At 37.3% G+C, this 15,894-nt stretch overlaps 1 protein-coding gene and 1 non-coding gene across 3 annotated transcripts in view; both read right to left on the bottom strand.

The window, feature by feature from the left end:
* ORC5 (origin recognition complex subunit 5) overlaps nt 1-15,894 on the bottom strand; it is a 66,079-nt gene that overhangs the window by 37,001 nt on the left and 13,184 nt on the right. For both annotated transcript variants that reach the window (XM_065743650.1, XM_065743652.1), the window contains exons 6-12: nt 14,916-15,027; nt 14,438-14,568; nt 11,497-11,545; nt 10,878-10,968; nt 8,692-8,744; nt 6,960-7,072; nt 5,387-5,434 (exon numbers count right to left, since the gene is read on the bottom strand). In XM_065743650.1, coding sequence (XP_065599722.1) covers nt 5,387-5,434; nt 6,960-7,072; nt 8,692-8,744; nt 10,878-10,968; nt 11,497-11,545; nt 14,438-14,568; nt 14,916-15,027 — 597 coding nt within the window. The remainder of the gene's footprint in view (nt 1-5,386; nt 5,435-6,959; nt 7,073-8,691; nt 8,745-10,877; nt 10,969-11,496; nt 11,546-14,437; nt 14,569-14,915; nt 15,028-15,894) is intronic.
* Nucleotides 13,131-13,201, bottom strand: TRNAG-CCC (transfer RNA glycine (anticodon CCC)). Its single transcript has one exon. It is a non-coding gene; the product is annotated as a tRNA-Gly (tRNA).

The following is a 15,894-nucleotide window of genomic DNA, read 5'->3' as shown; positions in this document are numbered from 1 at the left end:
TTTATGTGCAAGCTGAGCAGACCGTAAAGGACCTGTCATATGAGGATGCTGAGAGCTGAACTGCTTAACCTTGAGAAGAACAGGTTTGTAGGGATCTCATCAGTGCGCAGATAGATAGATGGGGCTTCAGGAGGGCTCAATTCAAACCCCCCCTGCTCAGAGCAGCGTCAGCCAGTCTCACCTCCCAGCTAATCCAGGCCTACATCGGCCCAGACTTGTAAACCTCAAAGGATACAGAGTGCGAGCCAGTGATACATTTTGACTGCCATCTCAGGGAAAAATCTTTCCCTTATACCTGGTGCAAACATCTTGTTTCAGCTTATGCCCAGTGTTTCTCACTCAGGTACAGGACAGGCCTTCCCTCAGCCTCTCCTCACAGCGCAAGCGCTCCAGACCTTAACTACCATGGCAATGGACTTGGACAACTCACTGATAACATCCTGTACTGGAGACGGGGCAGAACTGGACAGAATTTGGGACGTGGCCTAAAGAGTAGTAACAGTAGTAACATGTAGTAACAGTGAATTCAAAAGAAAACACAGAAATAAGTTCCTGATTTGCAACATGAAGGTTTTTTTTTTTAAAGTATTTTTAAAGTAGGCCATATTACAAAAAGGAGAAGTACAGTTCATAGAGCACAGAATTGGATAATATGAAACTCTCCTCTACACATGCAATATTGTCAGGAATACAGAGAGATCTATTCATGACCCAGATTGTCAAAAGTTCTGATAAAGAAAATACCTGTTTCAAGTGTGTATTTCATTCTCTCTACTCTGACATCCAACTTCCTTTTTTGTAGCGTGTGTTGGTCTATTCTTACTAGCAAAGCAGCCAAGATTAAAGAGGAATTTCAGAAGACAGTTTGTTTAAAAATGCTTCTGGAAAAGAACATCACTCAAATATACCAAACATCACCTTCGTGGCATTAGCTTTTAGAAAACTAATTTCTTCAGCAGAACAAAAGAAGTCTTCCAATACATGTTTTATCTTCTAAAATCCAGGAGGTGTCTCTAAAACTATCTCTTGGCCAACAAAGAAAGCAGTAATATCAGAAATATGTCACCAAAACTGTACTAAAACCTACTTACAGATAAGCCCAATTCACTCAGCCAGAAATTTAGACATGGTGGAAGATATGAACTGCACCATTCTCTAACCTTCTGCTTCTAAACACGGCAGTTCTGTGAAGCATAATCTCCAATATCAACCAAAAGAAGTCAGCAAACATACAGTAACTGTTAGAATGTGTACACTCAAGTAGCTAATAAACACACCCAGCATACAGTAATTCCTGAAGCTGCATTTAGTATATTTAGTTACTTCACAAGTCTATTTTCCTCATATTATCATCTCTCTGCTTTAACAGATTCAAATTTTCAAATCTGAGAAATGCTTTCTTCTGGAAAAGCCGGGTGAGTTAAATAAAATGAAATGCTTCTTCTACAAGTTACACTTCACTGGAATCCTTTGGCAAAAATAAATTCCCGCACAAGTAGGAACAGTTCAGAAATTCTTCCAAACATAAGATAGCAAAGAATAAGATTTATGAAGATTTGGAATGAGCTGAGGCAAAACAGTACTTGCAAAAACCCAAGGGAACCCTCATATCAGTTCATACAGAAAGGTATCTTCCATATTCGGAAAAATTATTCATGAATTTTCAGAGCTACCAAATCAAATCTGCATGCCTTTGCTTAGTGGTTAAAAAACCCTCTTCCCCAGTTGTCACTGTGTGTGCTTGTGCAGTTTCATGTTCCCAGCATTTAAAACTCCTAACCCTTTCACAGCTCCACAACTGCAAACCCCATATTCACATATCTAAATTTCAGGAAGAAGAATGAGGATCAAAAGCATTCCTTAAAAAGTGAATGTTTAACACAAACTAAATTAGCTGTACAAGAAGGTGAAAATTCTCAACCCGAATTTTCAATCTTTTTTTAATCAATGCTAAAAGATGGAACTATACACCTAACTGGTCTGAGCAGAAAGAGTTTTTCAATTACCCCCCTGTTATACAACTGAAGTATCATCGAGCATATGCTGGAAATTCCAATTAAAAAAATAAATCCTAGGTTAAAGTCAAGGTAGACAAATCCTTCTCCAACAAAATAATAACACCACCAATACATCCGATGTTCTGACAGACTGATATCTGTAGAAGCACACTCCTGTAAAAGTAGCTTCACCAGGAAAAATTGCCAATAAACTGGAAAAACATTGTTCCAGATCAACCACGCCAAGAAGCTCAACAAATTCCACTGTTATCTGCAACAAGGTAAATACAGACAATTTTTTCCCTCACATGGAATCTAAAAGATTTACTTTTTCTAATTAGAAAGCAATGCCTCCAGATTTTAAGCCTGGCTGTACCTAAACATTTAAGGCAGGATTTATTTCACCTAATATTAGCTTCCTGCCAAGTAGATATGTACAGCCAAACTAGTTTCCTAAGCTCCCATTATAGCCAGTAGAAATCTAATCAATATAGTTTATAGTGCAATTTATCTGATTCAACACAGAACCTACTTTAGCATGAGATGAATCTTACCCTGCACTCCAATGCCCACATCCACTGGCCAAGCACTGCCTATAGGAGGTTACTTTAGATGCAGTACCTTCCTGGATTTATGTGAATGCAAACTCTAAATATGATCTTAGACAAGTTTTTCTAAGCAAAGCTATGTAAGCACACACAATAATCGGTGTGAAAAAAAAACAAGCAAATGAGCCCCTACTTAAAACACTGCATATGTAATCCTTTATTCCTGTATTCCCATTTCGTTCACTGTAAAAGCAAATATACCAGGTTACACATAGGTCACTGCATCTCTGTGCAATATAAAAGAGGGCAGTAAAAGAAATGCTGGTCTGGAAGATCCCTGTGGGACCTGCAGTCCTTTTCTCTACTACAGCGCCTGAAAAAGTTTCAAAACCAGACTCTAGTCTGCAAGTAGTTAGTATTTCTGGCATCAGCTGTTAGGAGTGAAAGGGCCCTATTACCTGTTAACTAAAGAAAGCCAGAGCTCTTGTAGAAGCAGACGACCTCTTGAAATGTTACCAAGTTCTGTCCTACTAACCACTCCCCATGACATATTTCAGTTTCTTGCATGCGATCAGTTTAATGTAACAGCAGATATTTTCTGCTCAGTGTATCCATTTATAGGGTTTTCATTCTCTTCATAGTAGCAGTAATTTTTAATACAATAAAGGTACGAGAATGAGACCATCTGCAAATTTGGGCTGTCCTGATTATGAAACTTACTTATAGGTGGGCAACAAAGCAAGCTTATTTAAATGCATACATCTAATCACACTTTCTGAACAACAGCTCAGAGCTTCGGCAGTAGGCTAAATGGAAAACCATCAAAACAAGAATTAATCTATTAAAGATTAAAAAGGAAAAAGTAACTGAAATCTTAAACTTCTGGACCATTAATTCTGTTTACATAATTATATGGATCTTGTCAGTCATCCTCATTTACTTTTCTTTCCTCAATACCTCTCCCTGTTCCATTTTTGTACCTACTTGGCAGTATTTAGTTTCCATGAAAATGTAACTATACTACAGGACATAGATTGTGTCTGCAAGGTCTGATGCTGCAGGAACAGTAACAAAATGAAAGGAATTCATCATTAATGGAAGCACAACAAAGTAAATTCAGATACAAGTGCATTTAACTACACAGAAGAACAAGCTCTACAGTACAGTTAAGGTGATCAGGACCTCTATATTCTGTCATCCAATCTCTTATTTTCCCCTTTCTTTCACATTCCTAGCTGCTCTTATCTCCCTAGTTGTTCCCATCTCATCACTAAGGCTGAAAATCCTATTGCTGTGAGAATAAAACAAAACACCACTCCTGCAGGAGCTGCAGAAAGAACATCCTGGTCTAAGACACAGCAATTATTTCTCTTCTCTGTCTCCTGAAAATGATTTATCAACTAATTAAGATGCAGATGTATTTCAAGAAGATATTAGTCCTTAAAATAATTAAATGCTTGAAGTATCTGTGGAGTCCATGTGCCAGAGAGAAGATGCACATGACACTACATGTACAGGACACATGCATTAAAAGACTTCATCCAAAAGCAACTCAACAGGTTATAAATGTTAAAGTCTGATTATTCCTTTTACATTACATCTACAAATACACAAACAAGTTCTTGTTTTCGTAGTACACCAAGCACCTGTCAGTAAAAACTGGTGCAGCTTCACTAAAATCAATTATATTTAGACACTCATAACCATTTGTTAATACGTATAACTATAATACATGTAACTACTAGTTAATACTTTGATGGAATAATTGTTTTTTCGTCAGTTGATTCTTCCTATATAAACAACAGACTGGAGCACAAGGATCCCAAACTTCAACACACCAATTTAAGCCCTTATATATTTTAACATAACTAGAAATCATAGTGATTTTCAAAATAATTTGTGACTTTAATCTGGTCGACACAAATTCTGAAACCTGGCTTCTCTATACACGTCATCTTCATTCATGACATATAATAGGATTGAGTGTATCCTCAGCACGTTTGCTGATGACATCAAGCTGAGTGGTGGAGCCGACAAAACAAAAGGAGGGGATGCCACTGAGAGGGACCTGGAAAAGCTTGAAAAGTGGGCACATAAGAATCTAATGAGGTGTTGCACTGGGGTCTGAGCAATCCAGTACTGCATCCAGACCTGGGACCCTCAGCACAAGAAGGATGTGGAGCTGTTGGAGGGGGTCCAGGAGAGGGTCACAATGTTGCTCAGAGGGCTGGAGCACCTCTCCTACAAAGAAAAGCTGAGGGAGAGCTGTGCTTGTTTAGCCTGAAGAAGAGAATGCTTCAGGGAGACCACTCCGAGGCCTTTCAGTACTTGAGGGGAGGTTATAAGCAGGAAGGAGACAGTTTTTTTGCACAGTCTGATAACAATGGCTATAAACTAGAAAAGAGGAGATTTACATTTTTGCTTAGAGGGTGGTATCCCCAGATGCATTCAAAGCCAGTCTGTATGAGGCCTTAGGCAGCCTGAGATGGTGGGTGGCAACCCTGCTTATGGCATGGAGGCTGGAACTAGATGATCTTTAAGGTCTCTTTCCAACCCAAACCATTCTGTGATGACTTTTAAATAGCTTTATTTTTCTTGAGCACATTTAGCTATACAAAGGATATGGAGGACAAATTTATGGTACAGTAAATTCTCATGAAATAAAATCGTATGCATCATACAGAAATGTATATTATGTACAATATATGCACCAATAACTTATTTTAAGTAATGTTTGTTTCTACAATAAAGAATACAGGGTAAAATAAAGCATGACATTAGTAGTACAGTAGTAAGAAAATCTTTGTTCCCAAGCTCAGTTTTGAAAGGTAAAATACATACCTTTTCATGTTTCTTCATAAAGTTGGTCTTCCTAATTTTCCCATGATGCTGTAAAACAACAGACGAGCAAATATGATATGCAAATTATTTTCTGCTCTTTCTTCTTATAGCAGCAGCAGAATTAAATGAATCAACCAGAATGATGAACTACATCTGGTAGTATGCCACTATGGTTCTGCTTTTTTATTACACCTCCAGTATTTAAGCCTCTGATGCTGCTCAGTAAAATCCTTCTTACTAGAAGTCCTAAAAATCACACTTGCCTTAGCTCTTGCTTCATCATCACCAGCAGGAGCAGGGAGGTGATCATCCCCCTGTACTCAGCTCGGGTACGGCCGCACCTCGAGTACTGTGTTCAGTTTTGGGCCCCTCACTACAAGAAGGACATTGAGGCCCTGGAGCGTGTTCAGAGAAGGGCAACAAAACTGGTGAGGGGTCTGGAGCACAAGTCTTACGAGGAGCGGCTGAGGGAGCTGGGATTGTTCAGTCTGGAGAAGAGGAGGCTCAGAGGAGACCTTATTGCACTCTACCACTTCCTGAAGGGGGGTTGTGGTGAGGAGGGGGTGGGCCTCTTCTCCCTGATAAATAATGACAGGACGAGAGGGAATGGCCACAAGTTGCGCCGGGGAAGATTTAGATTAGACCTGAGGAAACATTTTTTCTCTGAAAGAGTGGTCAGGCACTGGAATGGCCTGCCTAGGGAGGTGGTTGAGGCACCATCCCTAGCGCTGTTCAAGAAGCGTTTAGATGAGGTGCTAAGGGATTTGATTTAGTAGTTTAGTGGGTAGGGATGGTGATAGGAGGATGATCTTGTAGGTCCTTTCCAACCTTATGAACCTATGAACCTATCATGTCCCAAGTGGACACCACAACACTCTAATACTGTTTGATGGAATGCACTATTTATATTTTCTGATCCAACCCAGAACTGGTAGGAACAAGTGAATTTTTTTTTTAATATTGCTCATTGCTACCTCCTTCCTCCATCCCTCAATCATATAATGAAAAGAAAGCTCTCTCATTTCTTTTTCATTCCAGAGAAGTTTAAATGATGGCCCACTGAATTTTAAAAATATATCCATCTGAATTGTCATTTTTTATTTCCTCAATTTTCTAATTCGGATGGTCTGCAAGTTAGCAAAATGACACACGGGAAGTAAATCTACACAACACTAAGACAGCTCAAGATGAAGTACACCTCCATCTTTATATAGGACTAGACAGAAAAGTAAAAAAATATTTGGTACCAGAAACATGAAACTCATTTAAAACAGTATCATAATAGCATAGTACTCAATAGGAACTGCAGTAAACTTCAAAACATGTATTCACAATTTTTCTTTGAGAAGAAAAGCACATTTTCATATTCTTAAAGTCTTCTCTTGTTTGTTTGTTTTTTTTTGTTGCTCACCCTTATCTGCCATGAATACCATATATTCATGCACACATGCATGTGTTGATAAATATACCACACACACACAGAAAATACAACAGTCAACACATTTCAAATCAGGACAATCATTATTGCTGAATAATGGAGTCCTGTATAAGAAAAAAAAACAAAAAACTTTACCTTAAGAAAGAATCTCTTATCTGTCCTAACAGGATTGTAGGAGGCAAGATAAGCAGCAATTAAAAGAAATTTGGAGTAGTAAGGAAGTTCCACATGTGCATGTGCAGAAAGTCCTGTGAAAGAAACAATCGATTTCAGTGATGTATAAACCTCCACCAACTTCAAATTACAGTGGTTTGTAATCTCCTCTTTCACTAATGTAGTCTGTATTTTCTTCTCTCCGGCTTACTCAGAGAAATGAATGAGTATGGCTTCTTTTGACTAAGCTGTTACACCACAGATATAAAGTCAGGGAAGGGCAAGGAATGGCAGCCTGAAGCTAAACAAAATACACAACCTAAACTCCTTACAGACTTTTCTCAGAACATTTATTTAAAAATCAGCAATTCAAAAACCACTGAAGTGTGATCTCCATAAAAATAATTCAAGGATACTTTCATACAAGGACACTGTTTCAGCAAACAGAACAAATGAATGGACATTCCAGACTCTGGAAGACACGGCTGAGCAAGGAACTGAGCTGCAATGCCACCAGAACTGGCACTGCATCTCTGAGCAGCAGTTCAGCATCTCACCAGTTTCAGCTACTCTTTTCTTCGCCATAAAAAGGAAAACGTTCTCAAGACTTCAAACTTAATACAGCTGACCTAGTGCTACATAATATACCTCATTAATACAAGAGTCTTACTATTACAAGCACAAGTAGTATGGTCTCCTGAGTATTTTCCTTCCTTCTTTTTAATGTACTTTGTAACTTTTCCTTTTAAATATCCTCATTCTTGTTACCATAGTTGTTTTGGTTACGCAGCTCACATAGAATGATCCAACCAACTTACTTCACAAGCTGTCAAAATATTGAGATAACTAAAAGGTCCTTCTTGTATTTTCTTCATTTACATTTACTTACTTCAATCGTTTCTTGTTCTTTGAGGTACTACTACCTTTATGGCCTAATCCACAAATCAGCAAATAAAATGAAGGAATTAAAGATGTTTAAAGACTGAGAATCAGTGCTCACAGTCTGATGAGAAACGCCCTAGGTAACACCTAGTAATTTCATTTCAGGTAGTCACAAAACTGCAGCAAGTTTTAGCTTTAATTTACAAATGAGAATGTTCAGTATTGCATACTGATCACATGGAACAACAAATTAAAAAAAAATCACATGCAGACAATTCAGTTTAATAAAGAATTGTCTGTTTCTACACCTGATCTGTTCGTGTTGAATCATGCACTATTTCCTCAATAGCATCCACAGTAAAATCTAATATTTTTAAGCACGTTACTTTATATTTCAGTAAGCTGTTCGTAAGCAGCATTTGATAGTCATAGGGCACCTGTTTTGCTTGCAAATGTGGTAAACCAGTACAACACACCAGGTATAATAGTGACTTCACAGACAGTTCTGCCAGTTGGCATGCATAGATTTACAGTCAGGAGAGAGGTCAGACTTCATCCACTGTTAGATGGAAAAATGCTGATTTAAAGAAATTTGCTTGTACCCCAAACAGCACCTAAGGAAAAATTACTCCTGGGATATATGGAAGGGGAATAGATAGTTAAATCCTTTGTAGAAGGCCTTCTCAAAGAAAACCTAACTTCTCTCAACAGTATCTGAACACTATGTATCCTTGTGCACATTAATTCCAGTCAGGCTTTATCAGGTAACAGTGACCAAATCAATCAGAAGAGTATACATTACAAGTTTCTGCAGAGTTACTGTATTTGGCACCTTTTATCTGCCCAGGTTCTCCTTCTTCACTCTGTAATCGCTCCCACTGTGAGCTAAAAGAAAGAAAATGCAAGTATGTAAAGTAATATTTGTTATCCTCATGTAAAATCCTCTGTTAGTGAAAAATCAACATATACCAAGTACGTAGTTTAATTACATGACTCTAGCTAGGCTACAGTAAAAGAATAATTAAGAATATCAAGTCCTACTACATTGAATATAAGTTTCAATAATGAAAAAAACAGAAAATATTATATGGAGGTATAAAATTACAACTGAGTACAAGCTAATTATAAAATATCTATTCCTTTCCATCCAATTACTACAGCATTTTAAGTTTTAAAACAAAGCAAAATTGAATAAAGGAAAAATACTGTCAGTTTTGATGTTTTATTATTCTTATTTTGCTTAACTGTGTTTATCCTAATGAGAAAAACACTATAATTATTACATACTGGAATTTTGAAGTCTGTGTCAAAAAAAAAAAAAAGATGCTGTTTATATTCTTTGAAAAGCTTTGGAAAAAAATAAGATGAACATTTTGACAGTGAAAAGGAGCATCTGGAAGTAGTTTGATGCCTTCCTTAATAGAAATCTTCACCTTAAAGCTTCCCCTAAGGAACATTATTAGCATGTCATGATTTCAGATTACTGCTTAGTATACTACTAACAATAACATTTTAAAGTTCCACTGCATTCTTAAAGATCCTCATGAACAGTCCCTCAGCTGAAAACCTGTCCATAATGTACTGATGAGATATTAGGTTTATCAGCCATGAGCCATTAAAACTTACAAAAACAGCTTAACGAGAGATAATATAAAACTCAAATCAAAATGAACGTTCAGTCGAATTACCAACCCAATATTTCATACATTGTCTACCTCAAAGGTAGAAAAAAAGCTTCATTTTCATATTGGTTCAGGCAGCACAGCAGCATATAACAAAATTCTATTGCCATAACTTAAAATTAGAAGAAAACTTGGGAGCAATTACAGTTCTGTGTCCAGAAAAATTAATATGGTTGTTTTAATTCCAGTGTTTACAGATATGCAGAAGTAAATCCCAGAACTATTATGCAAAGAGTTGAAATTTATTATAAAAAGAATGGCAAAATTCAAATCTCTAATCATAGAAAACACTAAAGAGGGAGAACTAGTTATGTGGGAGCCATTAATAAGTTATTTTACATCACCATGTTACACTGCATACTAACTAGAAAAGACAATAAGAGAAAATAAAAAGTTAAGAAGATTGTGAGTAGACTGTGTAACAAAGATCAGTTCTGAGTATGAATACAGATTTGTGGCAAACGAAGTAATTGACACCTCACAGTTCAGCTAAGTCTAGCTCATACAGAGGACAACCTATTCTCCTTTGAAGGAATGATCACTGTTTCTATACATTTAGCCAAGATTTCTACTGCTCACCAAAGTTCTGTTACCCAAATAATATATGGCCTCAGTGACATTCACCGAAGAAGAAATCATTATGTATCAGTATAAAGAAATCAAGCATTAATTAATTATCTACTCAGATGGGTATAACATGAGAATCACAAATCTGAAGGATAGAGAAGATGTTAAGCCAAAAGCTAACGTTAAAAGCAAACAGTAGGGTCCTTTTTCTAGCAGTCCCTAAAGTCAAATAAACAAGGAATCTCAACTATACCAACCTAAGTTCAGTGCATGAGCAGTACAGCAACTTTTAATACTGACGATTATTGTCTTTGAATGTAAGGAATGTTTTGCCCTTGGATAAAAAAAACAAGGGTCAGAAAGCACAGCAAATATATAAACCTAACAAGTAAACAAAGCCAAGGAACACTGATGTTCAAAACCTGCAGCAGTAATTGTGTCTGTATATTCTGGTGATGGATTCCCATGCTTGACAGTTCCATGCATGACAACACTGATCTGCACTGACCACCAGAGAAACTCAAACTACAACCTGTTTCTGCTAGTTTACTTAAAGTATGCTTTATGTGCTACACATATTGATTTGTTTGTAAGATTTCTCCTAAGGTACCTTAACATTATATGGCAAGAAATGAATGTAGGTTAAGGAATAAAGATTCTATCTAGCAAAAATGAAACACAGCTCATGAAAGTTAATTGAGACAAAGAAAATATTTATGAAGAAAGCTTTTTAAATATAAGAACAGAAAAAGAAATCACAGAAAGTTACCTGGATATTTCCCGGAGGTAAACTGTCTGTATTGCCTTCTTCAAATGAGGTTCAATATTTTTCCACAGTTTACGAGTGTCACGTTCTTTTGCTGCACAAACCCAAAAAAACTCTGTTAAATGTTTAACTCATGGAACTCAAACCACATCTACAGCATCTGAACAGTCACAGGCAGGACACCATTAGTGTAACACCCCAACTCTACATGCCACCTTACAGTTATGCATTTGCATACATACACTACAATGCAAGGCTGTTTCTCTGTGGTTATTCTGACAAACTCTTGGACAGTCTGACAGAGCCTCTGATTTTATTTTCTTCTGAGTCTTGATAGAGAAATGACTTCTGTCACTACTTTGTGGAAGTACTGCTGCTTGAGAGGAGAAAGTTTTCCAGGGGAGTAGACAGTTTTCAAAATATTTCCATCTCATTTCCTCAATCACTACCAGAAACCTTAACCAGCTTCTACTGCAGATGTTACCTACTGGCTGCAACCAGTCTGTGATACTGCTGTGACCAGAAAGATTAACAAAATGAGGATCAAAACAGTCTTCCAGAAAGTCAACAGGAAGACATCTGCACTCACATACACATGCTCAAATTAAGGACAGAAGCTTACCTTCTCTTCTGACCACTGGCTCGCAGTATTTAGAAAAATTGAGTGCAGCCTACAGAAAGTAAAAAGTACAACACATTAAACAGGTACCACCCATGTGATCTACCTACAGAATATAGAACATGGAATAATTAATTGGTTTTATAATAAAAAACGATTATTTCAGTCAATAATTATGCTGTTATACTTAAAAATACTCTACTGTAAAGCGTTACAACATTTCTGCAGATTAAATAGAAGCTGAAGTAATCAGCTTGGTTGGCAGCAAAATCTGTTTTCTGTACTCAAAGGCTGTAATCTTTAATTTTTTTAATAACGTAACTAAAAATTAAAAGTGGAATTAAAAAAATACTTTTTCCTTCAGTTCAAAAATGAGAAGGGAAGTGAACTATAGAGTCTAGATGCAGTTCAACACATTCAGAAGTAAGCAACATCTATTTAAAATAGACAAGCAGGAATGATTTATAAAAACTGTCCTAACACATTCACATATTCACACACAAATTCCTTTTCTCTAAGATAAGGATGTGAGACTTTTAACAAGGATCTAATCTCAATCTTTTCTGAAATGGTTAAGTAAATATCACACAGAATACTGTAAAATGACAATCTTCACAGCTCATTCTCCTCTTGTCCTACTGAATCTTACTAAATCTCTGTGCTAATATAAGAAAGACATTCGTAGGATACTTAGAATCAGAATCACCAAGGCTGGAAAAGACCTCCAAAATCACACAGTCCACTATCACAAACGTTTCCTCATAAACCATGTCCTTTAGTACCTCATCTAAATGATTCTTGAACATCTCCAGGGGCAGAGATTCAAACACCTCCCTGGGCAGCCTGTTCCAGTGCTTCACCACTCTTTCTGAGTTTTCCCTAATATCCAGCCTGAACCGCCCCTGGCACAACCTGAAGCCTTTCCTTCTAGTCCTATTGCAAGTTAAACAGGAGAAAAGGCCAACCCTCACCTTGTCACAACCTCTGTTCAGACAGGTGTAGAAAGCCACAAAGGTCTCCTCTACTTCTCCAGACTAAACAATCCCAGATCTCTCAGCTGCTTCTTATAAGACTTGTGCTCCAGACCCCTCAACAGCTTAATTGCCCTTCTCTGGACATGCTTCCAGTCCTCCATACCTTTCTTATAGAAAGGGACTCAAACCTGAACACAGCACTTGAGGTGAGTTCTCACCAGAGTTGAGTAAAGGGATGGCAGCCAGACTTCTCAGTTTTTCATCATTCATTTGCCAACTTGCTGAGTGCAAACTCTGCTCCACTATTCAGATGTTTAATGCAGATGTTTAATGCAGATGTTAAACAGGGCTGGACCCAGTATTGAGAGGGAAGGGTCTCCAGCTGGCCTCTGCATCATTTATTGCCCTCCTGTGGGCTCAGCCACTCTGCCAGTTTGTGATCCAATTCATTCCCTGCTCATCCAGCCCATATATTAACACCTTGTCTATGAGGACACAATGGGAGACAGCATCGAAGGCCTTACTGATGTCCGTAAGGACGATATTCACTGCTCTCCCCACATCCATCACGTGGTCATTTCATCAGAGCAGCTTATCAGATTGGTCAGGTATGACCTCCCCTTCGTAAATCCATGCTATTGCTGAAGGGAAAAAAAACCTCTCTGCGCCGCCCGGGAATCGAACCCGGGTCGCAAGAATGGGAATCTTGCATGATACCACTACACCAGCGGCGCTACTGCTGGCCCTGCAGGAACTGTGCCTGCTGGAGAGACAAGCTCATCTACACACAAAGCTTTTAAGGTTAATAGATCAGTACAGTTGAAACTTAGACATATTTTCCTGTTGGAAATGCAAGAGAAGCATTCAGACCACCTCATCAGCAAAATGTGTTCATTGCTTGTAACTACTGACCACAATAAATTTTTCAAATTTCAATGGGTTCTCACTATAAGAAATATTTCCTTGTACACAGTAAATATATTTACTTAATAATAACAGAGATAGTAATGAGCACTGCTTTTCTGCTTTTCTTATGCAAAAGTCAGCATCAACTGTGTGTTTTTCTTTTTAGTTTATTTTTACTGTTTGCTATCACATTCCTCACTTGATACCTGGTTAAAAATCCTTTTATCGAATACCTTCAACGTATTTTTGCTTCCTCATATGTTATTGTATTGCAAGAACATTTGACTTACCTAATTTTAATTTCAATAGAAGGACAATGAAAGTATCTCTTGTCAATCATAAATACTATAGACCTTTGACTCAAATTAATATGCCATGTTTATGTAAAATTGTGCACAGCCCTAGCTTGTTGCTGCTAAGCAGCTTAGGTACCTTAAAATCCTCTGTAGGGAGCAAATCAAGGGGAAATTTTACACTACTGAAAAATATAAGAAGCTGTTTCAAATCCTAATTTAAATTAGCAATGTTGAGTGACCAGTTACATTTAATCACAGAATTGCCTGGGTTGAAAAGGACCACAATGACCATCTAGTTTCAACCCCCCCGGTATGTGCAGAGTTGCCAGCCACAAGACCAGGCCGCCCAGAACCACATCCAGCCTTGCCTTGAATGCCTCCAGGGATGGGGCATCCCCAACCTTTCTAGGCAACCTGTTCCAGCATGTCACCAACCTCTGTGTGAAGAACTTCCTCCTAACATCCAACCTAAACCTCCCCTGTCTCAGTTTAAGATCATTCCCCTTTGTCCTATCTCTATCCACCCTCGTAAACAGGCTTTCTCCCTCATGTTTATATATATGTTCCCTTCAAGTACTAGAAGAATAAATAATGAAGTATGGAATAATAAACATAGGAAACCATAGAACTTGGAGCAGCATGTTCAACACATCCTCTCTTTGTACATATTAAACAATAAATCTAGACTTCTCAGAGTTTTTCATGAAAACAAGCAAATAAACAAAGAACAATAATAACAACAACAAACACTAAAAGAGTTCATCTCACCAGATGCTGAAGTTCTCTGAGGTCCCTACAGACCATGTAGAAGACACCAAGCAGAATATTTATATATGCAGAATAGAAATCCGCAGAATATTCTGGAGGATGATTCTGAGACAAGATCTTCTGCAGGTGCCCTATTTAAACACAAGTTTGTTTTACCTAAAAATAGCTTAAAAAAACTGAACTCGTTTTAAATTAAGTGGAAAAATAATTCCCATTAAAAACAAAAACTACCAAAAAAACCATTCTAATTGAAAGAACTAGCAAGTATAATGAAATCAAAATGTTATTTTGCGATGTTCTGCTAAGAGAAGAAAGATGAGTATTTTAGAGGATGTGTGAATATTGCCTTCTGCTTTTCAGTAGCTAACATGCTTTCTAGATTTAGAAAAAGGCATGTTGGTAAATACTGTAAAAAACATTTGCCTGGTTTTTAACAAAGTGTTATTTGATTAAAAAGCAAATTTGAGTATTGCATTACCTATGCTGTAATCAGGAAAATACAAGATGAATGGTTCAAAGCATCCAGTGTTAGGACGGAACATTTCCCATACTATTTCACTAAGCAAGATCACTGTCACATTTCTGTCAGTCTGCAAGGAGGGAAAAACAAACAGATGAACAGATATAAAAATTGCATATTATAACAACGAGAAAAAAAGACTACTGTGACTGTTAAAAATAATAACAAATTAAATTTACAGATTAATACAAATTACTACCATAATAAAGCTTCAATTAGCCTAGTAAAAAGAGTTTTACATTCAAAGTCTTTCATCTTTATCTCTCACCATTTCATTGGCATTTATGCTTTCTGGGGCTACAGAGCTCCAGTACTAGACAATACCAACTTCAATCCATTCATGGTTTGCAAAATTAAGGCAGCAATTTACACTGGTAATCAAACCCAGACTTTCAGAACAGATAGGAGGAGTTAAGAAGTGAAAGAAGGCTCAGATCTTTTCAAAACCAAGCTAGTACTTTATTTTAAAGGTCAAGTAGTGAGTAGGAACAGAAGATTTTTGAAAATTGCCCTTCTTTCCTCTTATCATATTACAGTGCTTCAGTGCAGTTCCCAGTATATTCTAAGAATCCCAAAGTCTTAACTTCTAACAGTTTAAATTCCTAGACAATGCCTACAGAAAAAAAGCTGTAAAAAGCTCCTTGAAACCCCCACTGATATATGATGTTTAATGAGTTATGAATGACTTGAAAATGCTATTCTCCTTCCCTGAAATTCCCTCCTCTTGCTAAAATGATACCAACCAACATTCTTTATTGTTTCTTCTTTCTCTACTTTTCCATCCATTTCCTTTTAATGAGACCACTTTTCTATAGTTTTCTTTCCCAGACCTCCTATCACTTTAGCTAAGAAAAATAGCTAAGGTATTTTCATTTCAGTTCCTGACAGACCTTCCAATACGAAAAAACTGAGTCCTTTCTACCCTAATCTTCACAGA

The sequence above is a fragment of the Cyrtonyx montezumae genome, unplaced genomic scaffold (genome assembly GCF_038088225.1).
Source record: "Cyrtonyx montezumae isolate F1298 unplaced genomic scaffold, pur_monq_1.0 scaffold_3, whole genome shotgun sequence".
Lineage (NCBI taxonomy): Eukaryota > Metazoa > Chordata > Aves > Galliformes > Odontophoridae > Cyrtonyx > Cyrtonyx montezumae.
This window is presented reverse-complemented; position numbering and strand designations above follow the sequence as displayed.